This window comes from Cyprinodon tularosa, unplaced genomic scaffold (genome assembly GCF_016077235.1).
Source record: "Cyprinodon tularosa strain WSP-4 unplaced genomic scaffold, ASM1607723v1 ctg90, whole genome shotgun sequence".
NCBI classification, from domain to species: domain Eukaryota; kingdom Metazoa; phylum Chordata; class Actinopteri; order Cyprinodontiformes; family Cyprinodontidae; genus Cyprinodon; species Cyprinodon tularosa.
Window position 1 is genome coordinate 1,161,761 of NW_024039674.1, and position 27,953 is coordinate 1,189,713.

Sequence of the window (27,953 nt, forward strand, 5' to 3'; positions counted from 1 at the left end):
ATCTTGCGGATGAGTCTGATAATGGATCTTGCGGATGAGTCCATATAGAACATATAACATGACGGGATACAGACATGACGAGACGCAGACATGGTGCATATTGATGCATTGGAAATGCAAGCAAAATGGCGTAGGGATGCATGACGGGACACGACGAGACACAGATAGGGAGCATGTGATGCATGGGGAATGAATCTTGCGGATGAGTCTGATAATGAATCTTGCGGATGAGTCTGATAATGAATCTTGCAGATGAGTCTGATAATGAATCTTGCGGATGATTCTTGCGGATGTTTACATATAAGAAGAATTGATGCATTAGGGAATGCATGCTAAATGGTGTCAAGGATGCATGACGAGACACAGACCAGACGTGACGTGACACACAGGAGAATGCATATAATGCCTGTCATAAAGGTGAGATTGCATGAATGCGAGCCAGAATGAAGATAGCATGAATAGCCAGGAGACAGCATGGAAGACTGCATGAAGCAGGGAATAATGAAGAAAACTGATAAGGAGTGGGAGTAGAAAATGAGTTAGAGGATAGTCGTGATTAGGTCAGAAAATTATGAAAATGAGTTGAACCACCACCAGTATTTGAAATAGTGTTACCTAGAGGCAGAGAGCACTGAGCTGAGAGAATTGGTGAGAGTTCTGGGCGGATGAATGAGGTATAGGCTGGTGAGCCATCGGCCCAGAGCTGAGGGAAGCCTCAGAACCCCGCGAGTAGCTGCAATGCAGCTGCTCGGTCCAGAACGAATGCCCAGATTACCTACTAGAGGGAAGGCCACTTGATTCTAAGAGTATCCTAAGGTGGTGAAGAACCATGGTGGACGTAGGGTAATGCTTGGGCGAATAAAAGTGCTGAATGCCTAAACATAACGCACTGAGATGATGAAACGTTAGTGACTGCTGCCAGTGATGCTTCTGATGAAGGCATGAGAGACTGGGAGGAGTAGAGACTTATTAGTGGCTTCAACTACTACGAAGTTATCGCAGTGGGCGGACGCGATTCCTTCCCAAAGCCCCACGATGCAAGCTAGCTAGGGTTAGACCTCACACAAGCATAATGGGTGTGAATAAAAGAGGCCATGAACCACCTGTCCTGAAGAACCCCCCAAAACCTACGGATGCAGCATCCGAAAAATTTGAAGCATGGCAGGAGATAGATAATTTCGACATAGAAAAGAAATTTGACCCAATTAGAAGCAGTCAGACCAGGAGATCCGAACGGCAGCCTACGGCAGCCTTCAGTAATCTGACCAAGGAGAGGGACGGAAATTGCCGGATCAAGCAACTGGGAATGAAAGCGCGGCCTTGAGAAATAAGCGCATGGCAAATTAGCTGACCTAGCAAGGAGCGCAATGGCATTAGAAATGACTGATGTAGAACATCAGTTTGTGTGTTTTTTTTTTGTTTTTTTTTTTGAAGAAGAAGAAGACAGAACGATAATCAGAAGTAATAATAAGGGGTGGTAAGATGACGGGCTGCTAAGACTGAGGTACGATATATATGAAGCGTGCACGGCGGGGACAGACTGATCGGATGGCCCTCATGCAGAAGCTCTGAGTAATCACGATAGATGCTGAATGCGGCAAAAAATTTTGGCCAATAGAAAGATCTCTGGTAGACGGAGATCGGATGATTTAAGAAAAACGGTGACGTCACCTGCTGATCGACTTCAGGGGAGGGAAGAATAAGAGACTAAATTAAAATATTCCCCTGAATAATTTAGAACGAGGCTAGGGAAAATATCAGCATGTGTGTTAATAAAAGTATGCCTGATAGAGGCAGACGAAGCATAAGAGCAAACTCAAATAGATAGAAAATTATGAATGAAAACATGGTTGAATACGTCTTACCCTAAGGCTGGCCCAGGGCGGGCGTTCCCTAATGTGAATGAGGGGAGGGGGAGGTCCGTCTGAGCAGACAGCGGCAGGGATGACGTGGCAGTGCAGGGATTCCCATGTTTGGAGCGTGCGGACAGCGTCGAAGGATTGAGTGAGAGAGTCCGGTGGAGCGGAGGGAGGCTGAGAGCTGTTAAACGCCAGAAGGACTAGACGGGGGAGCTGCTATGAATCAGGAAGCTGGAGAGGTCCAAGGCTGCATCGAAACGATGAGAAGGAGCGGACATAGCGGTGACTGCTGCTGGGACAGATCCGGGAGGCCTTCTGCGCCTGGCGAGGGGAGCGGAGGACTTGCATGACTTTTGCGGCCAGGAATCGGAGCGGATTGAAGCGGAAGGCGAGGGAGATGAATCACGAGGAGGTAGGAGGGAGGCTCGTTAAGACATCTGAGCAGGGTCTAGGTCGGAGCCTGGCAATATACCCTTGGAGTGTAACGCGGAAGAAGGAGATGAGAGCGGCTAGACGGGAGTTTCTTCGAGCGGGGAAAATTGAATTGTCGTCTGGATCGAAATCCGACATTGCGATTGCAGGATAGCGGCTGTGGTGAGATTTGAGGGAGTTTATAAAGTGGAAGCAGGACGCTGATTGGGCTTCGTGGTGGAGTAGTTCAAAGCTGATTGGCTCGCTTCGGAGACGGATCGGCTTCTGATGATGTGAGGTAAGTCAGAGTTTCTTCAATTGAACTTTCGCTAGAGCTTCATATTATAATAAAAACTTTAATATACTGTATATTTCCATTTATTTCCATGTATTTTCCATTTAAATTGTGTTTCATATAAGAATCAGAGAAAAAACTTTTATCACAAAAAATATTTTAACACATATGATGTGTTTGCTTTACTGTAGGTGCTACACAGGTAAACAAACAGTTGAGATATATACATAGATAAATGTATGGCACTGAAAAAACAAATTCAAGTTGTATAAGAATAATGCTAGAGTAAAGAAAAATAATACATTAGTTGCAGAGAAATAATGACATGGTGTATATTTACATTTACATTATTTAGAGTTTGCATTTGGCCGACGGAAGAGAATATGCTGTATATAAATATTTGGCAAAAAAAATACTTTCTAGTCATTTTCTCAAAAAAAAAAAAAAAAAAAAAAAGAGTATTTACTTATAAATTGGGGAAACATTTCTGAAGAACCGATAAACTTCTTTTTAAAGCTTTAATGGCCAAGTTGGTTCGAGCTAAAGCAGAATCGTTTGGAATCTGGGCCAGTCAACTACTAACTTTTCCAAAGCACCAGACAAACCAGTACAGGGATGAAGCTCACTGGGATGATGGTGAGAGCCACCACCAGGCTAGTGGGGGCATCCTCAATCAGATCTTTTCTTTCTGTCTCTGTGCAGTCCTGGAAATAGGTGGAGTGGATGTAGATGAAGAAGTCTTGGATGTCAGTATTAGGAAAAAAGCAGCCAGAAAAATCGGCCACTGTCTCCAAACATTGCGTCAGATCATTGTAAGGCCTGCACCAGATAAGAAAGAAATTAATTAATGTATGAGAGTTACTTTATAAACAATAAGATTAAACAAAAGAAATTCTGTTTGGGTGTCAATGGTGTGTGAGGGAAACAGAATGGCTGCTTTCTAGATTTAGTTGCAAAAATATTAAAAAGAAGAGCACAAAATTTATGAAAATATGCACAATACAATTTTTAACATTAATGCTTTTCTCTCTTTTTCAGACTAAAGCAGTTTAACTTCCTGACCAGATTCTTATTTTTTGAAAATATAACTGAAACTTCACATCTGAATTCTAAAGCTCTGACTTATTGTGGAACGGCAAACATAACTAAAACTGCTGTGGTTAAACTACTTCCTGATGGTGCATAAACAGAGCAGAGGATTGAAACAGAGTTTGCGTGGTGTGTGTGTGTAGGGGTGTGTGTGTGTAGCTCGGTGGGATACAAAAATGGGTAGGTGTGTATGTTTTTTTTATTTGTTTTTAGAAGAGGGTTCATTGGTTTGGCAAGAAGAAATGGAAATGCCTTAGCCCCAGTTCTGATAAGGGATATTCCACATTAAGAAATCAGACATCAAAGCATTTTATTGTTACAGTAGACTAACAGCGTTTATGTGCAGACATCGTTTGACTTACAGTCTGCAGTCTAAAATACTCAGTTTTTTTAAACCATTCTCTATATCTGTAAACATGATATGAATAAAATGAATATTTGCAGTTGACCATGTCCTCTCTCTCTTCAAACAAATCTTTGAACCAAACACTCTTGAGAAACAAAAATCTAATTCCTTATCTTATGATGAGCTTAGACAAAACTAATATAAAATCATGCCAATAGATAATATATGTAAGGCACACTTGCTTTTATGCAATTTATAAGCTATTCTCAATTTTTAAGACATTTTTAAAGACAAAAGTTGGGACTTTTCTTCAATAGCTTCCAGGTCATGAGACCTACTGAACCAAATTCTTTGTGAAATTGTTTTACTACTTTAGCCAGATGGGAAACATTAATTTTTATTCCATTTTAAGCCTTCGTATATTTTTAAACATTTTTTTATTACAAAAATAATTGATATTTCTTCAATAGCTTCCCAGTCATGTGACCCACTGACTCCAAATCTATGTAAAATTGTTCTACTACTTTAGCCAGATGGGGCACACTAATTTTTATTTCATTTCAAGCCTTTGTGTATTTTTGTTTACCCGCTGGGGCAGGCGGGGGGAGGCATGCAGTCACCAGGTCGGGTTCGCTCACTTTAGCTAACCTTGAACAGCAAGCTTCAAATGTTCCACAGCAAATTAATATCTCCTTTCAGATCCAGAATCTGGGATTTAAATTAGTTTATACATATTGGGATTGACACAAGTGTCCTGAAAAGGAATGAATGGTTGATGATTTATCCATCAATATTAGGTTCCTGATCCACTGCTGGGAGTTCCACTCCCACAGACTGCCACTCTGGGTATCTGAGCAAGACGCTTAACACCACACTGCTCCCTGGGCGCCACACAATGGCAGCCTGTTGCTCCCAAAGGGGATGGGTTAAATGCAGCGAGTTCATTTTGTTGCTCTGTAATTGTGACAAAGTAATGACTATAAAAATCTGTGAAAAAAAAGTAATAAAATGGTAATAACATAGCAATTTACACTATATTACAAGGTAACAAGAAAAAACTTAATGGAGAACTTTGGTAAGTGCTGTGCTTCAAATTTTAGATGGAAAAGGTTAAGTCAGACTCCTTGTATTTTAAACAGTCATTACCAGTTACCTCATTCATTTCACGACAGCAATAAATTAATGTGTTATTATTAAGTAAAAACTGTTTGTTACTTGGCATATAACAAAACACCAAACCTAGAAGTCAGCAAGCCAACTTTCTGAACTAAACTCTTATTTATATGTCACTTGTGTTCATTTTTAGGCCATTGATAAGTGGTGGCCGATAACAAACTGTTGTGTGTTTACTTAATGGTAATTACCCACCCAAAGTCTCTATTATTACATAGTAAAATACAGTTGTAATAATTACATACAGGTAATTACTTTGAAAGGGTATGACTTAATTTTGGGGCAATTACCGAATAAAGATTTTTTTCTTCTTACCAAGTAATATAATGTGACTTGCTATGTTATTACCAAGTTAATACATGGTTATTGATGTACTGTAAAAGAAAGCGTTACCATTTTACATGATCTCACAATGACAAGGCAGAGTCATCAGATGAACAAAAATTAAAGCAACTGGTCTTGAGCACAAAATAGAAGAAAATGTGTCTCTCGATAGTGCATATTTGTTAAGAAGAAGCAAAGGAGTTAAGCTATGGATTGAGTAACCAGAATTTTACCTAAGTAAGTAGTGATATTTTATCATATGAAGTAACAGTAAAAAGTACAATGCTGTAAAACTACTCATAAAATAATTTTTGTATCGACCCACTTTTAAACCACTGTGATCAGTAAAAAGCAACAAGAGATTGCAGATTGAGTGTGACGTAGTTCAAAGCAAAACATACAACAGCTGCAGCACCTCAACTCTGCTGGTGCACATAAAACAGAGAAATCTTACACTCCTTTGCTGCACCTCTAAACAGTAAAATATGTTGATCAAATGCATCTGACGCAGAGAATAACCATCTTATGCAGGTGATTATTGGGATTTGTGATGATTTTTCCTTTGCTTCAAAATCCTGGCAGGATGATCTAAATGCTCACATGATCTCTGTGAATGGCCTTATTTAATGCGATGTTTGGTTTATGTCTATATTGTGAAGTACTTTGAGGACAGGGTAAATTAGAATTTTTGGGGGATTTTTTTTTTGTGTGTGTGTGCAATTAAGTCCTAAAATACAGTGGCCAGGGGGTGAAAATAACAACTTATCTTTTGATGGAATGATAAAGGCACAAACATCCTACCCATTATATGTTCCAATCAAAAAACAATGTTACTTCCATTAAAAAGAACATTGCTTTAAACAAAAAAAAAAAAAAAAACAATGACTTCCATCAATGAAAACATTTTCAATCAAAGAAAAGCATTGTTCAAATTTATTTTGCTGAGTCTCAACTATGTTTTTGCACTCAATTTTTTTTCTTTTTTTTTATTGAAGTGAAGGTTTTTTAATTGAAAATGTTTTTTTATATAATTGCAAATAATTTGTAATAATTTGCAAATATTTTATCTCACAACAAATTTAAAAGATCCTGCAGAATTAAGTAAAACTAGCAAGGATAAATATTACACTGGAATACTGTATGCAAAATTGAGACTAACATGTATCCACACAAAACATTTGCAAAGTAAACATGCTGCAAGTAGCAAAAACAGCTGCAAGTTAAAAAAAGTTATTGTATTAACTAGCACCGGATAACACAAGAGCTCCAGGCCACAAGGGGATGGCCATCATCCACTCATGCCAATCAGGATTGTGTACATAACTATTTATCTGCTGTATCAGCATGCATAACAGGAAATTGTGTTGGGAAATTGTCCAAACTGGCTTTGGTCCCTGGGGGCCACATTCTACGAAATCCAGCCCCGTCTCATTTCCTCCCTACAAAGAGTGCATGGCTGCAGCCTACAGACCTCCATTGTCATAGTGCTGATATCATGACAGAACTTAAGCCACGCCCACGTGTTCTAATCCCTCAAAAACCTCATATCACATATCACTTTATATATATATATTTTTTGGTGTGATCAAATGTGCTTTTTCTCAACATTTTGCATATTGGGTAGGTACAATGAAAGAACAATGGAAAGAGTGATATTTCAGGAAAGTTTTTGATGATTTAGGTGTGAGTCTCGTGTTGAGTAAGGTTATGGTTAGTATATAGAAGACTAGACTAGAATCTGCAGCCAAACTTGTCTCTTTTCTAGTTGGGCATTCCTTTTAAATCACATAATTACTTTTCCTTGTCTGGTCTAAGCAAACCTGGTCACCCTTAGTTTGCTTTTCAGAAATTATTTAAGACATTTATTTTCAAATTAATCAATATTTTTAGTGTTTTCTCTCATATACCATTCTACATGTTTCTACAGCAGTCTAAGTTTCTCTCGTTAGTGTCATCCTCTCTTTAATTTGTAACATTTATTTTCTTGCTTGCAATGCAAACCCTATTACTCAAAATTCCAGACCAGGCCAGGTCTGGAATATTGCTGCATCTCAGTCAGGTGGACTGATGTTGCTGCATCAGTCCACATTGTTTCTTGTGGCAAAAATTCTTCAATATAGGTAAGTAAAATATGTTTGGAGCCTTGTGAACATCAAGGCTCCAAAGGTCTGTAAACATACATTTTGAAAGAATACCTGATAATGCTTTTCAGGACACACCAGTCTTCTCTGCTGATGTTTTGCATCTCTGCATGAAAAACTGCACCACAGTAGTTGTAACTATACTCCCTCAGGGTGTCCTGGTTGCAGTGTTCTGGTAAGATTACATTCTGGTCCTGGAAGTTTTCTGAGGATATAGAAAATTAAATATAACGTAGATACAAAGGCAGATTAAAATCTCAAACTGCTCCACTCAGCAGATTCTGAGGGTTCTTTAATGAAAGTTCAACTTTGATTCTTATTCTTTATTTATTATGTGTTTTTTTTTTTTTTTTTTTTACATGAGACTGGAGTGCCTATATCTTTTACTCACCATTATCCTCATAGATAATTGATGTGTTGTTTTTTTCCAGCTCGCTCTCAATCTCATTCAGCTTTTCTTTGTCCAAACTTGTTGCCTCATAGTTTGGTTTTGTTGTATCTGCAAGAAAGAAACGAAAATTCTTCACTGAGAGAACCATTTTCCTCATACTTATAAAATTAAAATTTAGGAAGCAGTCAATGTTTTCTGTGTTAATTATATTCTCGACTTTCTCTCTAATCTTTTGAAGCTCATAGTTATCATTTACCTTTTTTTTTTTTCACTAGTACAAGATGATTTTTCTTTACGTTTCTGAAAAATATTACATGTTTAAGCTTTGATTAATAAACCTTTAGAAAAGTAACGTTTTATTCATAACTTAAAACCCTAAACTAGAGAGGGTTTTTGTAGCAGTATTTTAAATCAAGGTATTATGTATAACTTGAACTCTTTGTTATACAAACATTGAAATTGAAAATCTTTTTTGCAATCCTCCATTTGTTTTGCTGTGAAATAATATTTAAGCTGTTTTCTTTAATGCATCAAAGCTGTAGCAAGTAGCTGATGGCAAATCTAAAAATTGAGTTATTATATAAACCTAATATCTATTAAAATGACTTAGTTGGCAACAACAATGAACAATCCATAAGGCTGAAAGTCAATATTAGTTTTTATACTAATTCTAAAAAATCTATATGATTGAAATCCACAAATCAAAATTACTTACAAATGCCATAATTAACAAATATTTTCCATAGGTAATTAGAAACGTTATTTCTTATTACTAAGGTGAGATATTTAAGCTTATATTGTTTCCAAGACAGAAAGTTGAAAGACTAATAAAGAAAATATCAGAAAAAAAAGAGATTCGAAATTAGTAAAACAATCTACTAACATAAATCATTACATTTCTAATTAATGTTCTATCAATTTAATTAGTAAGTATTTGTAAACTAAAATAACCTTACTGTTCCTATGTGTAGAAACACCAAATGTTTGGTTCTTGTAGAGATCTTCTGTGATGTTGGCTGGTTTAGACGTGACACCACCTGTAAATAAACAACTGCAATAAGCAAATAGACCAATAGAAATACATTTACCCTTATTCTGCTCCTGCACGCCGTGAGAAAACAGATTCCCGTAATAAGTATCTAATAAACATGAGGTCATACAATCCCAACCTGGGTTTTAGATCATGCTTACAGAGGATGGCAGCAAGTAATAGCAGGTAGGAGATCATGGCGGGTCGACGATAATCAAAGTAGCAGGAATCTATGGTGGTTGGTCTGAGACTCAAGGACGCTCTAAGGATAAATGCCTCAGTCCTTTGGTGTGTTTCCTAAACAGCCCAGCCCCCTTTATCCTCACTCTTATCCCTGCTGATGTGCAGAGGTATGCTGAAGTCTTGTTTTTGGAAAAATAACCAATAAACTGACGACATCAAAAGATCAAGAGACTAATAGCTTCTTTTAAGCACTTGGAATAAAGGAGAGCAAACAGAAACCTAAGAATTTAATATTTTTAATGACTTACTGCCTTTCTTTCTGGATAACTTTGTTCCTTAAGTAACTTAAAAGTTATTTTGAAAATACCAACCAAATCAGGGAACTTTATATATTTTTTTCTCAAGTCAAAGGTTAAATAACTTTTTAAGCCTAATGTAAAGGATAAATATATTGAAGAAATTTGGAGACATACTTTATTATCATAGAAATATATTATGCAATCATTATCTGAAAATCTGTTCTTATTACCCAAACAGATTTAGCATATTTAAAGAAAAAGTTAACTTTTTTTTTATTGTGAGTTATTGTTGTATTTATAGTTATTTATGTGAAATTCTGTAGCAGCTACCTGAAAACTGCACTGTTGTTTTTTTTTTTTTTTTCTCTATGAGATAAAATCTCTTTCATGTTCCTGAATTATGATTTAAAGATAAGGACTACGAACACCAATGATGGTACTGTAGAGGAATGATGTTAGGATTTCTTTATCCCAACAAGAATATACTGTAGACAAAACTTTTTTTAACTAAAAATTCCCTTTTTGTGCAACATTGCAAATGTTCTTTCTAGATGGTTTGATTAAGTTTAGGCAATTAAAACTTTGCCTGTTTCTCAGTCACTTGCAACATATTGAACAACCACTGCTGTCCATCATTGACTAAAGACAATTTTTGATTGGATTTGCAAATAAATTTAGTCTTCTTAAAATTAAAATTTAATACTTAGAAATATAAAGCAGTTTCATGCAAGCTGCTGCAGACCATTTATGAGATGTTTTGTTGGCCTATAGTGAGACTGAAAGGGTTTGTTTTGACTCTAGTAGATCAAAAAGCACTGACATAAACAAATCAAGCTGCTGACTATCTTGATGGTTCTGGTTCTCATTGTTAACGAGGCGGCAGTTTCCTGTTATTTAAAGATGGTTCCTGAAATCATCCAAAGAAATGTTCTACTTACATACATGTTAGTGAAATAAGGGCAAAGCTAAAAAACATAACTGGCTTTTCTTGAAAAAAAGACATAAAACAGCCTCTGTGCGAAAAGCTGCAAAACAACAAAGCAGGTTCTTAACACCATCATAAAAATATTTACATCTTTTACATCATTTACATCTTATAACAGCATGACTTTCCCTCAGAGTGACATTCTTCAGTACCAGAAGTATAAAAACAACAACTTCCTGTGTTTTGTGGCTTGTTAATGCACAGCATGTCAAAGCTTATTGTAAAGGCTTCTTTTTTCATTTCAGCCTCTGAAACAGGAAACTGCTCTGTGCCATTCAATGGTATGCTTCTTGTTGAGAGATGGTTACAGACACAAAGAGTGTTGACGTGACTATCCAGGTTAAAATCTGTTGTTTTACCGCTTCGGTTTGTTCTAAAAGCTGCTGATTGTGCACAAAACGCAGTGAAAGTGGGAAATTCTATATCTATTCTATACATCGAAGTGTATTGATGACCTTTGACCTCCTAATTCCTGCACAAAACTGCTTCCAGCTAATGTTTTTGTTTTTTTCTTTTGTTTACTCTTGCCTCAATAAAATGTGTAAGGATTTAGAAGCAATACATACAAAAATCACCCATGAACAACTTATGGATGAAGCTGCAAAATAATAATAAAAAAATATTTATTAGTTTAATTTTAATTGTTTATTAAATGCATCTGTAAACTTTATTTTGTTCTGAGTTTATTAAAAAAGTCAGGAAAAGGTTTAGGTTATGATGCTTCGGTACACATATGGATTCTTTAAATTCTTTGATTTTGGATTTTTTTTTTATTTAAATATTTTTGCGGACAATAATTAATTAATCTAATTATTTCACAAAAACAGTTTGCATAAGTCCTTGGAGAGAAAAGAGCTGATAATTAAATTAGATGGACAAAGTATTTCCTTTTTATAAATTCCATTCTAACTTGATGAACTTCTAGTTCTGGTTAAGAGTGCATTATGGGTCAATCCCATTAAATCCAAAGAGCCTGGGTGGCCTTTTTGTGCATAACTCTTCCTCTTATTTAAATCCTCCTTTTTTTTTTTAAGACTGTAATACTGATTGATTGGCTGTTGGTAAATATTATAAGCTGCAAACAAAATGTTTTGCTTTCAGCCTCTTTCTCATACATGATACTGATATAAGACATCTTAATCAATTGGTTTAATCAGACTGCTTTGAATTTCAAAATCAGCTGATCTTAAAGTGCAGCGGATGTGCCTGTGCTTTTGCGCTATTTAGCTATAGGCTCTAAGAGAGTATACAAGATCAGGACATCATAGAAAATGCTGAAACATTGTTGGAAATTCCACGAAATTCCACACAATTATTGTCACTATCAGCTAAAAACCGAAAGCAGACATTTTAACGAGTTTAGCTCTGATTTGTTGTTTACATATTGTTTGTTTACATATTTCTTTTTTTTAGTGCAGAAAAATTACCTTTTTTGTTAAAACTTAGGAAAAATAAGTAAAAAAAAAATTAACACATACCAACTACTGTGTAGCCTGTTTAATTTTCACTTATTTATAAGGTCAGTACATGTCTGCAGTACAAGTGCAATAAGCCAAGTCCACTACTGTGTGTATTCTGTAAACAAGTGAAACAGACTCCAGGACATTACAAATGTTTATTTTTTTTAATGCTTTTTATATTGTTTGTCGTATTTCTATCTTTAATTGCATCTTGCTTTAACTATTTGTTCTCTATATAATATACTGGAATCAGAATTTCCCTGAAGGAGTAATGCCAAGGGCTAAATAAAGTTGAGTCTAAGTCTAAAAATCTTTTAAAATTATGGGCCCTTTCTTTATTCATAAATTCATACAGTACATATATAGCTCTTTTCCTAAACAACTGACTCTTTCCCCTTAACTGTCTCACATTTAGTTTTCCTCTCCATCAACAGTTGTTAGAGTTACAGCTTTAGAGAAAACCAGAAATCAGGAGAGACACATTTAATGGGTTCATACTCCAGTCTACCCTGCAACAACAGTAGAAGGGTTTTATAATCAGTCACAGATTCATGCAAGTTTATTTAATGTGTTAAAGAATTTTCTTGTGAACAGATTCAAACTCAGAAAGAAAAAAAACCCAATATAGCAGCTCTAACATTGAGGTAAAATATTTCATTTTATTAGTCTTTGAGGTGAAAGAGGTTTCCTAAAGGTTATCTTCTCTTGCACCATATCTGTTATTTTTGTCATATATTTTTCAAAGCAGTTAAAGAAAAGAGCGTCATTGCAGAGCTTTGGAATTTCTAAAACTTAAATTTCACCTGCCTTGGAACAAAACATTTCTATAATCTCATCAGACATTTAAATCATTTCAGAAAGTGTTTCTTTCACGAATACAGTATTCATATTTCTTCATAAACTGACCACTTTAAACGAAGAAAAAGTCCCGTACTGTATCAGATAGACAACACGATAGACAGACTGACTCATGACACCCATTTGAAGGAAGAGAAACGACAGTCTGCACTCTGCCAAAACATCAAATAAACCACCCCTCGTCTCCAGATATAGAGACACACTGACACATAAACGTATCGTGACTAAGTTATTATCATTTGAAATCAATGTCAAAAAGAAAACATGTACTGCATGTTGGGTTTGGGGCTTTTAATACTGGGTAAAAATTCAGTTTCGGGGTAAAAACGAAAAAAAGAAAAAAACATTGTATAAAACTACGATAAAAAACTGCACATTTATTTTCTTCATTTTTGATTTTTAAAGCCCAATGATGCTTTGATGCTTCAATAACAGCCTCTTTACACTGCCTCTTTACTCTAAACATAGGAAATCAGAATGAAGTACAGCTAAATGTTGGTAAATTAGCCCTCTAGTGATGAAATTAAGCTACTACAAAACAGACACTCCATCCATCCAAGGGGATCCCAAAGCAGAAATAAATTCACCCACTGATATGAAAGTAGTATGTTTTTTCCCTTTTTTTTCTGACCAGAGGCCTGCCACCTTTATAGTTTCACACTTTCTGCCTTTCCTGTTTCACTATTGCACAGAACGAAGCTCGTAAACAGAACCTTTTGACTGAAGTGAGCAAAATGAGAACAAACCTTCCTGTTTCAGCAGGAACAGCTTTTTTCACTACTAGAGATGATATCCTTAAAAAGAGGAAAAAACACAAAAAATAGATTATTTAATTGCACATTATGTTTCCCAAGTTTTGCTGAGTTAAACATCTTCAAAGTTCTGTCTAACAGAAGGCTAAAAGAGGAAATATATTATTTCTTCTATATCCATCCACAAGAAAAAAAGGAAATTCAGTAATAGAAGATGATCAGTCTTTTTGGACCATGTTAAAACAAAAAAACATAAAGGATTATATTTAAATCAGGTTGCAGGTGCTGAGTTTGGTTAGTCAAACAACAGAGGTGTGAAAGCCATTTCAAGGCTGCCTTTGCAGGTGTTAAAGCAGTAAACAGTGTTTTCTAAACTTATAAATAAACAACATTAGTCCACTATTATTTTACGTGCTTGCACATCTTTGTTTAAAGGAAACCCTACTCTTTACAAACGTTTTATCACAAGTCATACTTTAGGTTGGTGTGAAGTGTTTTGCAATGTCTTATTCAGATGGCATGCACTTGACTGCTTTTTGCTGAATTTCCTTCCTCTTTTAAGCCTTAATAAAAAAACAGCAAAGATTGATGTTTTACTTTATTCATGCACAACCAGCGACGACAATGAAATGTGAAAATTACATTAACACAGAAAAGGAAAGAGTAACCAATAACAGTACTGCTTCATCATATTTGACCTTGAGTAACAGTAAAAATTAGCCCCCCACGAAATCACACAAATAATAATGAGAAAGTATTTTGTAAGAAGGCTGCTAAGTACTGAGTAACTTATCATAACCTTTAATATTATTGTAATAAGAACCCAAATGTAAAACTATGAGCAAATCCTGGTATTTTAAAAGTCTAATTAAAATGTACAAGTACTGTAATTGTAAAACAACAGAAATCACATGAAACCAGTGACAATATTTTTTACTTACAATATAATACTCAGGTAAAAGTTATTATATAGTATGGTGCAGTAAAACTACTCCTAAATATATATTATTGTAAAAAAGTTACGCAAGTACCTGAGAGAGTAAATTGAACTGGTTACTATCCACCTGTGTACTGTATTTACATCATGAATCTACATTTGTTTTATTCCATAGTGCACAGAATATGGATTAAACTTATGACTATTGTGACGTAGAAAAATAATGCAGGGAATGCTGAATACCATCTATTTTTGTTTTCAGAGTTATTTGGTTCAATCAGAACTTTTAGACAACTTTCCATAAGGATGACAATTTTAACGACTTTCTCCATCTTTTCTAATCATCAATAATAATAACACAGTTGGAATTGAAAGGAAGTTAAAAAGATGAGTGTGAAAAGTTATTTACTGTGATGGCCAACGTTAAAGTGACTGGAAGATCGCTCCAGAAGTGTGGCATCCAGAGATATCTACAAGCAGCAATTTATTTGACCTCAGTTTTGGAACATGATTGAGTAGGAACTCTAATGATTGTAGATGTGTATGATGGTATATTATTGTAAGAGCAAATGTAAAATCTTTAATAAGAATCCTTAAATGTACAGGCAGCTGGGCAGGGACAACATTATGGGAAAACATGCATTCCATCATCAAAACCTTGTTTAAAGTCTTAAAAAAAAGTGTCTTATGAGACTTTCTGAGAATTGTGCTCTGGTCCGGATGTTTAACCCTGACTGGCAAGAAACGGAGAAGTAAAATGAGGAAGTTACTGACTTCAAAAATAATTAAAGGCTTTTGAAGATTGAACAGTTTCTATTTTTTTTACTTCTCAGTAGAAATGATAATCAACAAAAAAGGAATTAAAACGAGATTAATATTATAATTTAAACATTGTTGATATAAAAAACGTATTTTATTCATGTGAAAATTAAATTTTGAAGTCGAGCTCCTCTTTCATTTTTGAGTTTTTTCTCACACCTATCGGCAGTTGCTGCAGATGATCTGCTGACTTTGCCTTTTCTTCTTCTGTACTAAAAAGCATTTAGCATTTGCAAAATCAGGCTTTGCCACCTCATTTAGCAAACTTTCGTTTTGCGCAACATGTCAATGCAACAAATATTAAGTATACATCTTGACCAACATTACCTGTAGATCAAAATCCACAGAAAACTATACAGAGCAGAAGATGCTTATTTACTCTAACTAGTAAAAAACTACATTTGTCATAAAAAAAAGGCTGATTTAAAAGTCTGATCTCTTGCAGACTCATTTGTGTATTATTTCTGTAGTCATTACAGACAAATTTAATAAGGTCACTAGGTTTATTCCAGGCATAATATTACCTCTGCCAAAGGGGTTATGTGTTTAGTCGAGATTGTCTGTCTGTCTGTCTGTATACAGGATAAGTTGGAAAGTTATGAACAGATTTTAATGATGGTCCTTATCAAAATCCGGATGCAGAAGTTTCTTAAAGAATAATTAAAGAAACAAGCAGTTCCCCCCTAAACCACAGAGTGGCAGCAATGATTATTGACAGCTTCACCATTGGACTCAAAAACACCCACAAGCATTATACTGAAGACAAACACATGCTAAAGAATAGCCATGCCTTGCTCAAAGTGTCGATCAAAAGAAAGCAGAGTGCAGAGTGAATGGAAGTGAGTGCAGAACAGACACCAGAGGCTGCACACTGCAAAAAAAAATAGAAATTTAAGAGTCATTTTTTCTTAAAATAATTGCATTTTTTCTTGAATTGAGGAGGAAGGTGAGACACTTTGCCACTGGAACAAGAAAATTTACATTTAAAATAAGAAATAAACAATTGCAATGTCTTATTTTAAGTGCATGTTATCTAATTTTCAGATTTCAAGAGTAAAAATAATCTTTTCATTGGCAGATCCTCTTACCTAATCATCTCTACCCACTCCAATAAAGGGTAAATACACTAAATGTGAGAAATTTTTGCTTATTTCTAGATCGCTTTTGCAGTGCAGACACATGTTTATTACTTATAAAGATACACTGCTAAAAATAAGTAAAACAATCTTTACATTAAATTAAGTGTATTTAGCCGTAATTTGAGCTGGAAAATAAAATTATTTGTCCATGGGATTAACTTTTTACTCTTAAAATAAGTTAGATAATATGCACTTTTTGTCTGATTTGTTTTTATCTGGGGAGACAGTGGCGTCAGGTGCAGGAGTTTGCCATGCAAGCGGAGGGTTGCCGGTTCAAGCTCCATCCCTTAGTGTCGTTGTGTCCTCTTTGGGCCAGTGTACGGCAGCCTCACCTCTGTCAGTGAACCCCAGGGCGGCTGTGGCTACAATGCAGTTTGCCACCATCAGTGTGTGCGTGAATGGGTGAATGACTGAATGTAGTGTAAAACGCTTTGGTCAAGTCTCCTGACTTGAAAAAGCGCTTGTCTTGTCTTGTTCCATTGGTAGGTGTCTCACATACCTCCTCAATAAAAAAAAAATCACTTATTTTAAGAAAAAATTACTTATGGACATTGAAATTTTATGCAGTTTATTAAAAGATTTTAAGAAACTTGTTACCAAAGGAGCAATTCAATCAAATTTGCAAAAGATCCAGATCATGTGCGAGTTTTAGCTATAGGTGTAGGTCACAATATGGGGTAAAATTTGCTGCTTGGCAGAGGACTGTGCTCTCAGAGTGTTTTTCTAGTTTTTTTTTATCTTTTAGTTCCTTTGAGATCCTTGTTCACAAAAATTTAAAAAAGAAAGTTTATCATATAAAATTAGATTTTTTTAGGTTTAAATTCACAATTAATTTACTAATTTAAAATTATCAGCCACAATGTGCTTATTTGTTGAAATTTGCAAAAAACATACCTTCTTTGACACATCAAAAGATTATGCTTACAATGCCATCCATGCGCATCAATGCCCGTTGAAAGCACAGCAAGAACGGAACTTCAGCAAAACATAGCAACAGATACACTATATTGCCAAAAGTATTTGCTCACCTGCCTTGACTCACATATGAGCTTAAGTGACATCCCGTTCCTAATCCATAGGGTTCAATATGACGTCGGTCCACCCTTTGCAGCTAGAACAGCTTCAACTCTTCTGGGAAGGCTGTCCACAAGGTTTAGGAGTGTGTTTATGGGAATTTTTGACCATTCTTCCAGAAGCGCATTTGTGAGGTCGCACACTGATGTTGGACGAGAAGGCCTGGCTCTCAGTCTCCGCTCTAATTCATCCCAAAGGTGTTCTATCGGGTTGAGGTCAGGACTCTGTGCAGGCCAGTCAAGTTCATCCACACCAGACTCTGTCATCCATGTCTTTATGGACCTTGCTTTGTGCACTGGTGCACAGTCATGTTGGAAGAGGAAGGGGCCAGCTCCAAACTGTTCCCACAAAGTTGGGAGCATGGAATTGTCCAAAATGTCTTGGTATGCTGAAGCATTCAGAGTTCCTTTCCTTGGAACTAAGGGGCCAAGCCCAGCTCCTGAAAAACAACCCCACACCATAATCCCCCCTTCACCAAACTTTACACTTGGCACAATGCAGTCAGACAAGTACCGTTCTCCTGGCAACCGCCAAACCCAGACCCGTCCATCAGATTGCCAGATGGAGAAGCGCGATTCGTCACTCCAGAGAACGCGTCTCCACTGCTCTAGAGTCCAGTGGCGGCGTGCTTTACACCACCGCATCCGACGCTTTGCATTGCACTTGGTGATGTATGGCTTGGATGCAGCTGCTCGACCATGGAAACCCATTCCATGAAGCTCTCTGCGCACTGTTCTTGAGCTAATCTGAAGGCCACATGAAGTTTGGAGGTCTGTAGTGATTGACTCTGCAGAAAGTTGGCGACCTCTTCGCACTATGCGCTTCAGCATCCGCTGACCCCGCTCCGTCAGTTTACGTGGCCTACCACTTCGTGGCTGAGTTGCTGTCGTTCCCAAACACTTCCATTTTCTTATAATACAGCTGACAGTTGACTGTGGAATATTTAGGAGCGAGGAAATTTCACGACTGGATTTGTTGCACAGGTGGCATCCTATCACAGTTCCACGCTGGAATTCACTGAGCTCCTGAGAGCGACCCATTCTTTCACAAATGTTTGTAAAAACAGTCTGCATGCCTAGGTGCTTGAATTTATACACCTGTGGCCATGGAAGTGATTGGAACACCTGATTCCAATAATTTGGATGGGTGAGCAAATACTTTTGGCAATATAGTGTATTTTCACGATCTTACAAAGCAATTCAAGTATTTTGTCTCTGTGTGTGCCCTAGTCATTTACAGTACTTGGTACGTGTTCTTATTTGCTGTTGGTGACAGTGCCCAAGCAGTGGCAACAGGTTGAAGAGTAGGTCACCAGTTTCACACCAGTTTGCATTAACCACACATATAAACAAGTACAGGGGTGGATAAAATCAAATGTAAACCACAATGTGGATCAAGGATTGTCAACATCTGAGCCCAGCTGGCACTCTGCCAAAGTTCCGATGAGCAAGAGCGATGCAAAGCAGCTCATTGTGCATTTTTCTCATGGTCTGGAAACCAGCCAATGTGGTCTGGTGTTTTTCATAGCTGCTGTCTCTGCAGAAGCAAGATGACTTGGTTGCACCAAAACAGGCCAAATAGTTGTGCTCTTATTCCATAATTAGATGAGAAAGTCTGACTTCAAGCCAGCAAGATTAAAACAGCCCTTGGTCTCTGATTTAATGGTCATAACAGTTTGATCAGTACATTTAGCAAGTGAGGTCATGTTTTAAAGGTGCATCTAATCCAACGTTTGCAAAATAAGAAGCTATATAAGTGCCCACCTGTAATTAATTGCAGGTGATATTTTATAATATCAGCAAAAATGTAAACTAGTCGCTGCATAATTATAACAAAAACTTCTAAGTCCTACATTTTTTGTCCTGAATGGGAAAAGGAAGGACAAGCATTTATCCATTTTTTTATTTTTTCATAGATTCATTGAAACGCAGGTTTAAACTTTAACCATTAAAAAAAAAAAATGTATGCATTCATCTACGCCTAAACTAAAAGTTTAAACTAAAACCTTTACTAAATAGAAATTGGCCCTCAAGGGCTGACGTCCTGCAGATTTTAGAATTTCCCTTCTTTAAGACACAAGATTCAGATTAATGCTGGTCAGCAAATGTTTTTTTTTAAATAAGCTATCAGTGGAAATAAACATCTAAAACTTGCAAGACAGTGGCCCTCAAGGGCCAACTGTGAACATCCCTGTTCTAGACCATTGTAGCTCTGGCCCCATGCTAAGGATCTTAGTCCTGCTCCAACTCCAACTTTCATCCCAGTTTGAAGTCAGCCACCAGTATGTTGTATTCTGGTATAGCCAGTTCCTTTGTGCCATCATTTCTCACCTGCTGCTCTTTCTGTGTATCTCAGCAACATGATCCTGCCAATACCATGTTATCCTGCTGGGATCCGTTTTGCATCGGGAACAAAAAAAAGTTTGTTTTAAGTTTGATCTGATCAGAGCACTGTACTGTATTCCACATGCTATATAACCTTAACAGGTGCATTATTCCTTAAACAATGAAAAAACAACAATTAATTATTTTCCTCACACTTTGCAGTTAGTTACTTTGTTTTTTGCTATCACATAAAAGGCTTATAAAATATATTCAAGATTTGGCTCTAATGTAACAAAAGGGGGGGGGGGCTTCAAAAGATATGAATTGTTCAGCAAAGTATTTTATAATTACAGTAGGCTTCAATTTAACTGCCAGGTTTCACAGCTCTGTGTCTGCCTTGTTACTATATGCGGCTGAATAAATAGGGAATGAATAGTTACTAATCATGCCTCCTTGTCCAGTAGACAGCAAAGCCTGTGTGACCCTGAATGTCACACATTAAGTAGGGTCCGCTGAGGGTCTGTGAAGAAATTTCCATGCAGCTTAGATATTTTTGTCTCCTTTGCTGTGTCTAACAATAGCGACAGTTATAGTCCCTTTCAGAGGATGGGGCCAAGGAGAAAATAGAAGCACAGTTAGAGATCCATGCATTCATATTTCATTTTTATTCTTTTTCTTCTCCCCTTTTTAAGTAGGATGGTTATGATACAGGACATTATTAGATACTTACAGAATGTGCATCACTTTGTGGATGGTAGCTGTTTCACCTGCCTAACAATAAAATGGACAGAAGTGTGAGAATGTCTGCAGGGACCAAGCAGCTTGTGTGCTCTGACCTTGAGAAGCATGGCAATGTCTTGAGGGTGAGATATAGTGAACTCCCTAACTGTCTTAACCTCAGAAGAAGTGAGGGAAAGGTCTTTTCCAAGTCAGGTGCAACCACACCCTGACTCATGCATAACCAGCTGAACTTACTGCATGAACTCTAATAAATCACCTTTACCCTCTCAAGTTAACTTTGTGCCCTTTCTATAGGTTGAACTGTAGTTTGCTTGCACTCTTATTTCCCACACAGGAGTAAACGGTTATTCATCCTGAGAAAAAGTTTTTAATTTAGAGATAAATGCAAGCTTGATAAAATAATAATACATTCAGATAAGGTGTACACTATTTTAAACCATTCAGACAAGTTCAATCTTTGTCGATTTAGAATTTTTAAAATATGAATTTGATAAAAATTGAGGACTAATATAGTAGGTAAGAGATGCTGGAAAAACAACCATAGGACCATAAAATAAGTAAAAAAACAAGTTCTGGGCTAGTTTTGCAGTCACATCCAGATATTTGAGGGACTTTCAATAAGTAATGCCCGTGACCCACTTTCAGGTCTTTAATCTAGCTAAATTCTGTATGTGCAATTATTTATATCTCTATAGATCAAGTGGCAAATAACAGCTCTGAACTAATTGTGGTTTCTAATTTACAGCGGTTTGAATTGAGTCAAGTCTGAAATTGAGTGTGTTGAGTGTCAAGCAGTGATCCGGTTTTTGTATGGCTTTGTAGGGCCTTGTATAGCCTGATATGGCGTTGTATGGCCACATGATGAGGCATCATTACCATAAATTCCTTTCATTTCATCACAAGTCTCCCGTGATGTGCATCTTTTCAAATAAATAAAGAAACACGCAAAAATCAGAAACCATAATTAGTTCAGAGCTGTTATTTGCCACTTAATCTATAGTGATGTACAGCAAATGTACAAAAAAGTTTGATTTGACAAATTGAAAACTAAATGTTATTTTTGCAACAAGCTGCTTGTGAAACATTTGCAGTTTCAAGTATTGAAGGGGAAAAAAACAGAAACCCACAGAAACTCTCATGCATGTGACAGATTTAACCTATCCGCTATAAAGAAGGCACAATTCTACCTGTTGGCATCATCTGTGACACTGCTGCGAAGAAAACAGGCAGAACAAGGGTATAGCAAGGTCAACAGAACACAGAGAGGTTTCATTGGCTCGTGGTAGCTGAGGTTAAGCCCACAGCCTTGTTTTTAAGAGCTCCAGCTTACAGAGACCTTGTGGCGTTACGGGAAGATGGACATGGACAACTCAGGTCAGTTCATTTTTGAGGTGTGCGGGTTTTAATTTGTTGTGTGCATTTCATTAAAATAATCACTTTAAATTGAAAGTTTATGGCTACCAAAGGTAAACAATGAAATGAATTAATTTAATAAATGTATTATGCATTATATTGTTTATATGCCATCTATAGTGTTTTAAAAACAATTTAATTTAATTTTTAGTTTTATGGGAAAGTTTCAACATTCTATGACATGTATATTCTAAACTCAATAGTATAAATATTTTTTAGTCCCCTAAATTAATTAAATTCCTCTGTGCTTTGTTATTAGTGCAGCTCTGTGATGCATTGACCCCCGAACAGCTGATTTAAATAACAAATAGAAGTGGCTTTACTTTAATAAATTCATCAAGCCGAAACTTTTAAGCTGCTTGCTTGTGGTTCATCCAAAATATGAGGCATCGCATGACTCATCAGTGTGATTTAGGTTTGATCTGTCAGCAGCTTTGCGACTGCGGGTTGAGGAAATTTTTAATATTACCAATTAAAATAATTTTGTTCTTGTTTGTGATTGCCTAATTTTAATGTTAATGATAATAGATCTGCATCTACAGTATTGCATTCAGAAAGTCTGGAATAGAAGAAGCCGTGATCATGAACCGTAACGGAAACAATATAACACTCAGTCTCAAAAAATGACTAAAATACTGTACAGAACTGCTGCCTACTCAAATGCATTGACAACCTGTAGTCAGTGGGAGATGATCTCACTTTCAACTTGATTTGAAAGATGGTGGTTTCTCTCATATTGGTGTAATTTACTGTCAAGTCTGTAACATCCAAGGTGCTAAAAAAAGGATCGTGCTGCGATCCTTAGATGATTCAAAATCGAAAATGCTTAGAAAACTGCACGATTTGTTGAACATGAAATTTCTATGCCTACAAATGTTTTTCCCTTACAAAACATTTACTGATATTTACTAAATTTGACCTTAATTAAAAAAAATAAAACTAATTAATGTGCATTAGTATAAATTGAGATATTAAAACAATAGTTTTTTTGTGCACTACTCTTCTTAGATGTTTATAAATATGATGAATAAAGATGGTCAGAAGACAATGAGATCATTTTAATTATCAGTCACCAAATTCTTTGTGTATTTCTAATCAGAATTAAAAGAGATTGTTTACTAGCTATAATTTAGATCAGCAAATTTTAAAATAAATTTAAAGGTTTTAAATTATGTTATATATTTTATATGCAGATGTTTAATAGCAAAATCTATTTAATCATTGTAGCATAATTAGCACAAACTGAGAATTGCCCTACAACCTGGTAAACATCAAAAGCATCTTGAGGAGAATGATGACTAAGATCAGGAGAAGAAAGAAATTTGTTGTCATGCAATGTACCGTGTTATCTTAAAAATAAAGGGGCCAGAATGCTGCATAGAGCGGCATTTTGGCTTGTTAGTTAAATTTGCTGAGAATGAATCTAGGTGGCACTCCGGTATATATCGTAGGGGCTTAGATTTGGGTGTTTAGGTTGGATATTTCAACCATCCAGTTATTCTATTCTTCTATTATACTTTTAAAGTTAGAACCGCCAGCCTTGACTGAACATTATAAGTACTGCCAAATTTTTCTAGGAATTTATGTTTATAATGGTAATTAATCATCGTAACCGGTTGAACTTCTGATGCAACAAAATACATTTAGTTTGTTTCAATGGTTTTAGAAAAAAACTGATTAATGTTTTCTTAATATTTTTATCTTAATGACGTCCTGCCTTATATATACCATTAATTAATTTTTTGTATCAGCTTCACTTTTTTAACACATCTTTCTGTAATCTGCTTTCTACTCATTTCCCTTCTTTCAGAAGCAAAACATTAGTCGTGCTAATTTCTTTTTATAACTTTATAAATATCAAAATTTTTACAGATGATATACCTTATGAAAAAAAGTCCTAGAAAATGACACATTTGAAATTAACAGGAACAAATCGATCCAGGAAAAGAATCTTCCGCTTACCTTTTAGAAAACCTCCCTTACATAGTGCTGATCTGGAAATAATGATATTTATTCTTACAAGTAAAGAGAATTTAACCTTATTATCTGCCTCAGTGGTTGCAAAGTGGCATAGTAAAACATGAAATGAAAAAAGGTGATTGTGGAAACCGCCTATAAAGGCTCTTAGCACGCGACACTGAGTGATATGTCGACCGTCTAGCTACCCACGATTTCCCCTCTGCCAACGACCTGATGCCAGTGTCACGCAACATGCCTCACAATGACTAAAATACCTCGGCTGCTTACTCAAACTGAAGAGCAGAGCTGCAGCTCTCTGACTTTCAACCTGTTTGTACCAGTTTGTATTTCCTGATATCCTGACGTAGGGGGCAGAACTCTTCTCAAAATGAACCCCGGCTTTATGCAAAACGTAACTTTTCATGCTTCTGAATAATACCAAGTCGTCACGCAAACCTGGTAGCAGTTTGGCATTTTGCACAAACCTAAAATGACTCATAATATTCAGAATGGACAGATCAAAGACTTAATTTTGCAATGTGCAGTCTGTCACAAGGTTTAGACAAGTTTTACAATTTGCAGCTAAAGAAAAAGAGAAATTTGATTCAGCTGCTTTTCTGTAACTGAAATTTTAAAAACATTTAAAACAGTTTGAACATATTAGAGACTGTAATCTGGTTGCTATAAAATAAAGAAATTGTTCTGGTTTTCTCCCTTTTATTTGCCTATCACATGACCTTAACACAAAAAAATATTGAGTTGATTTAAATGTTATTAAAAATTAGACTTTCATTAGTTTTCCTGACATTCTTAGATATGAGTTAACTACTGTGCCTTTGTGTTAGATGTTTTACAAGAATGTAAACCTTTACGTACAGCAAAGTTGATGCAAACTAAAGGATAGAGAAATGTAGTTGCATGATTTTGTTGTTTTCTTGTTTTTTTTAATTGAATAAGGATTTAACACTTAGCTTTTCTGTTTGTTTTCCACAGAAACAATGCCTGATATCTATGATGACTATAATACTACTAATGAAACTGACTTTTGTGAGCTTGGTGAGCAACAGGAGTACTTCATCAAACTGTTCCAGACGTGCGTTTTCTGCCTGATTTTTTTACTGGGAGTTTTGGGAAACTGTCTGGTGATAGCCACCTTTGCTCTCTACCGCCGCCTGCGCCTCCGTTCCATGACCGACGTCTTTCTGTTCCACCTGGCACTGGCCGATCTCCTCCTGCTCCTCACGCTCCCGTTGCAGGCAGCCGACACTCACAAGGGTTGGATCTTCCCCGTCGCACTCTGCAAAATTCTGCGTGCATGTTATGCCATCAACACATACAGCGGGCTGCTGCTGCTCGCCTGCATCAGCGTTGACCGCTACATGGTTGTGGCACGTGCCCAAGAGATGCTACGGCTGCGCAGTCGGATACTAACAGCAGGGAAGGTTGCTGCTGTAATTGTCTGGATTGTTGCCGTTTTACTTAGCCTGCCTGAAATCATTTTCTCTGGGGTTTCTGAGTTCGGTGAGGAAAAATTTTGTGCCATGCAAACAAGCGGGTATGTCAAGATGGTCCCCAGTGGGGCCATTATTTCTGTTTTCTGTGTGTCCTTCTTCATTATGGTGATATGCTATACTTCCATAGGCGTAGTTCTTTGGGAAGGCCACGTGCATCGCTGTGGGAAGCAGTGGCATCGGCAGCGTACCCTAAAGTTAATGGTTGCTCTGGTGCTGGTTTTCGTCATTTTCCAGCTGCCATACACAGTAGTGCTGTGTCTCAAAATAGCTAGGCCATACTGTGGTCTGATGACAGAGTACATCACCTGTACTCTGGCATACACACGCTGTTGCCTCAACCCCATGCTCTATGCACTGGTTGGTGTACGTTTTCGTAAAGATGTAGTGCAGCTTTTGCATGATTCCGGCTGTCCATGTGGGTTTCAGCTTAGGCTGCACAGTGTCCACTCTACATCCATTTCCGCCTCCTCTCCTGGTCTCACTGTACTCTCAGTTTGTTCCCCAACATCACCTGATACATATTCCACTAGTGATGGATTAAAGTTTCAGTTTCCAGCAAGTAAGTAAAGTCAAATGTATACAGTAAGATAAGTGACTTTGCTTTAAATTTTTCAGCTTTTCCAATCAATTTTCATAAAACATTGGTCTAAATAGCATTAGAACTTTATCTCAGTTTCTGCAATTGGTTCATAAGAAGTAACTTTAAACATCTGTTGCAGATCTGTTACTCTGCAATCTTCAGAGTAACACATTAATCACGCTGTGTCATCAAAGAAGCTTGTATGAAAGCCACTGTTATTCTTGAAATTGCTGAATATTACTCAACTAATATTGTACAGTTTTCTCCGTTTTCATGGGTTCATGTCATTTGTTGTCATTGAAAACAAAAGGATATTGACATTTTTGTGTTTTTATTAAATTCAAGAAAAAAAAAAAAACAAATCTATAAGAGAACAAATTTTCATTGATGGTAAAAAAAATGAAGAAAAAAACTTTTAAGAGAAAATAAGTAATCATAGAATAAATAAAAGATAGATTGACATTCGGAAAATTACTTCCAAGGGAAACACACTTTCTTTATATATATATATATATATATATATTAACTTTCAAATATATATTTTTTTGCAATCTGACTGACAACATGTCCTCTAAAAGTAAAAGCTTTTTTCTTCTCTTTCTCTCGAAACCTAAGTCTTTGATCTCGATTCAGGATTTTTCTCCTTCGCTGTTCATCGCAAACGCCCCTATCACCACTCAGCTGTCAATTCATTCTGATTTAAAAAAAAATATTTTTTTTTCTCTTGGAAGTCATTTTCTAAATTCAAATTTTCTTTTTTCTATTCCATCACAAAATGTTTTCTCTCAACATAACATTATTTTTTTTACGTCAGTGTGAAAATTTGTTCTCTCCAACATATTTATTTCACTTTTAAAATTATTTTCCCCTTTAAAATCACTTCTTTTCTTGAATTTAATGAAAACACTCCATATTGAGCAGCATTTAGTTTGTATACTAGCTTATTCTGTTACAATACAAATGTAAAACTGCCTGTGCATTAAGCTCAAACTCTTAGAAAATTGTTCTGTTTTGTTTCTTATGTTTTTTTGTAAGGGCCTCCAGCATTTTTATCTCAACCCTGTGATCTTTGTCAAGCTTGTAAATATTTGCAATTACTTTACTTTTCTTTTTATAACTTATTATATATATCATGTATTTTGTTCTATAATGCTTGTTCTATTTCATATGAAATGCCTTTAATTTCATTTTGTTGAATAAAAATTAAAGAACAAATAAACAAACTTTGAATCATATGAAATGTGTGGGTTTTTTTTTTTTCTTAAGCTTTCTGCTGAGAACCAATAAAGGTATTCACCTGAAAATCAAAACCCTTAGAAAGACTTACAAATAAAAGTTCTGGAGATTCTTGACCAAAGTCGTTTGCCTCAATCTTTAGCTGTATTAGCAGCTATTGTATGGCCGCCGGTATATTCAATTAACTTCATTTATTGACCTTTTATAAATTAAATGACCAGTCTTTTTATTTTTTTTACTTTTAGCTTTGTAAACATTTAGCAGTAATCACCAAAAAAGGTCAACAGTTCCTTTTTTCTTCAGTTCTTTTACCTTTATTATATTGACTACAATGGCAAAGGGATTGGCCCCATGGAGCTCTTCTCTGGTTTAGTTATCCATTAAAAGTATTTCCGCTTAAAGGCAACATTCATGAAGACTTTTTCAAGTCTACATCTCCGTGATGGTGACCCAGGAAAGTGATTTACAAGATGAATTTTTTCACTGCTTTTCTAGACATACCAGGATCACTAAATTGCACATTAGGGTTTTAAGTTTTTACACATGCAATAAATGGGCATGTTGCAGATTATCTACAAAGACTGCTGCACAAATGTTGAGATATGCAAAATAATTTGGTTC

At 36.2% G+C, this 27,953-nt stretch overlaps 2 protein-coding genes and 1 long non-coding RNA gene across 3 annotated transcripts; 1 reads left to right on the top strand and 2 right to left on the bottom strand.

Annotated features, from left to right (window-relative positions):
* Positions 1-3,074: 3,074 nt before the first annotated feature.
* On the bottom strand, positions 3,075-9,378 carry LOC119775934 (receptor activity-modifying protein 1-like). The gene is made up of 5 exons (XM_038274094.1): positions 9,221-9,378; positions 8,986-9,066; positions 8,030-8,137; positions 7,693-7,843; positions 3,075-3,384 (listed from the first exon to the last, which is right to left on the bottom strand). The coding sequence occupies exons 1-5, from the start codon at positions 9,255-9,257 to the stop codon at positions 3,144-3,146; spliced, it is 618 nt and encodes a 205-aa protein (XP_038130022.1). The 5' UTR covers positions 9,258-9,378; the 3' UTR covers positions 3,075-3,143.
* Positions 9,379-19,894: 10,516 nt separating this feature from the next.
* On the bottom strand, positions 19,895-24,111 carry LOC119775980. The gene is made up of 3 exons (XR_005279719.1): positions 24,006-24,111; positions 20,620-20,660; positions 19,895-19,952 (listed from the first exon to the last, which is right to left on the bottom strand). It is a non-coding gene; the product is annotated as an uncharacterized LOC119775980 (long non-coding RNA).
* ccr10 (chemokine (C-C motif) receptor 10) lies at positions 21,824-27,331 on the top strand. The gene is made up of 2 exons (XM_038274166.1): positions 21,824-22,004; positions 24,996-27,331. The coding sequence occupies exons 1-2, from the start codon at positions 21,986-21,988 to the stop codon at positions 26,081-26,083; spliced, it is 1,107 nt and encodes a 368-aa protein (XP_038130094.1). The 5' UTR covers positions 21,824-21,985; the 3' UTR covers positions 26,084-27,331.
* The last annotated feature ends 622 nt before the right edge of the window (positions 27,332-27,953 follow it).

Coding starts and splice junctions, on each gene's coding strand:
- LOC119775934 (XM_038274094.1), bottom strand. CDS start 9,257: ATGATCTCCTACCTGCTATTACTTGCTGCCATCCTCT. Junction 9,067..9,220: donor ATTACTTGCTGCCATCCTCT/GTAAGCATGATC, acceptor GTTTATTTACAG/GTGGTGTCACGTCTAAACCA. Junction 7,844..8,029: donor AATTATCTATGAGGATAATG/GTGAGTAAAAGA, acceptor CTATATCCTCAG/AAAACTTCCAGGACCAGAAT.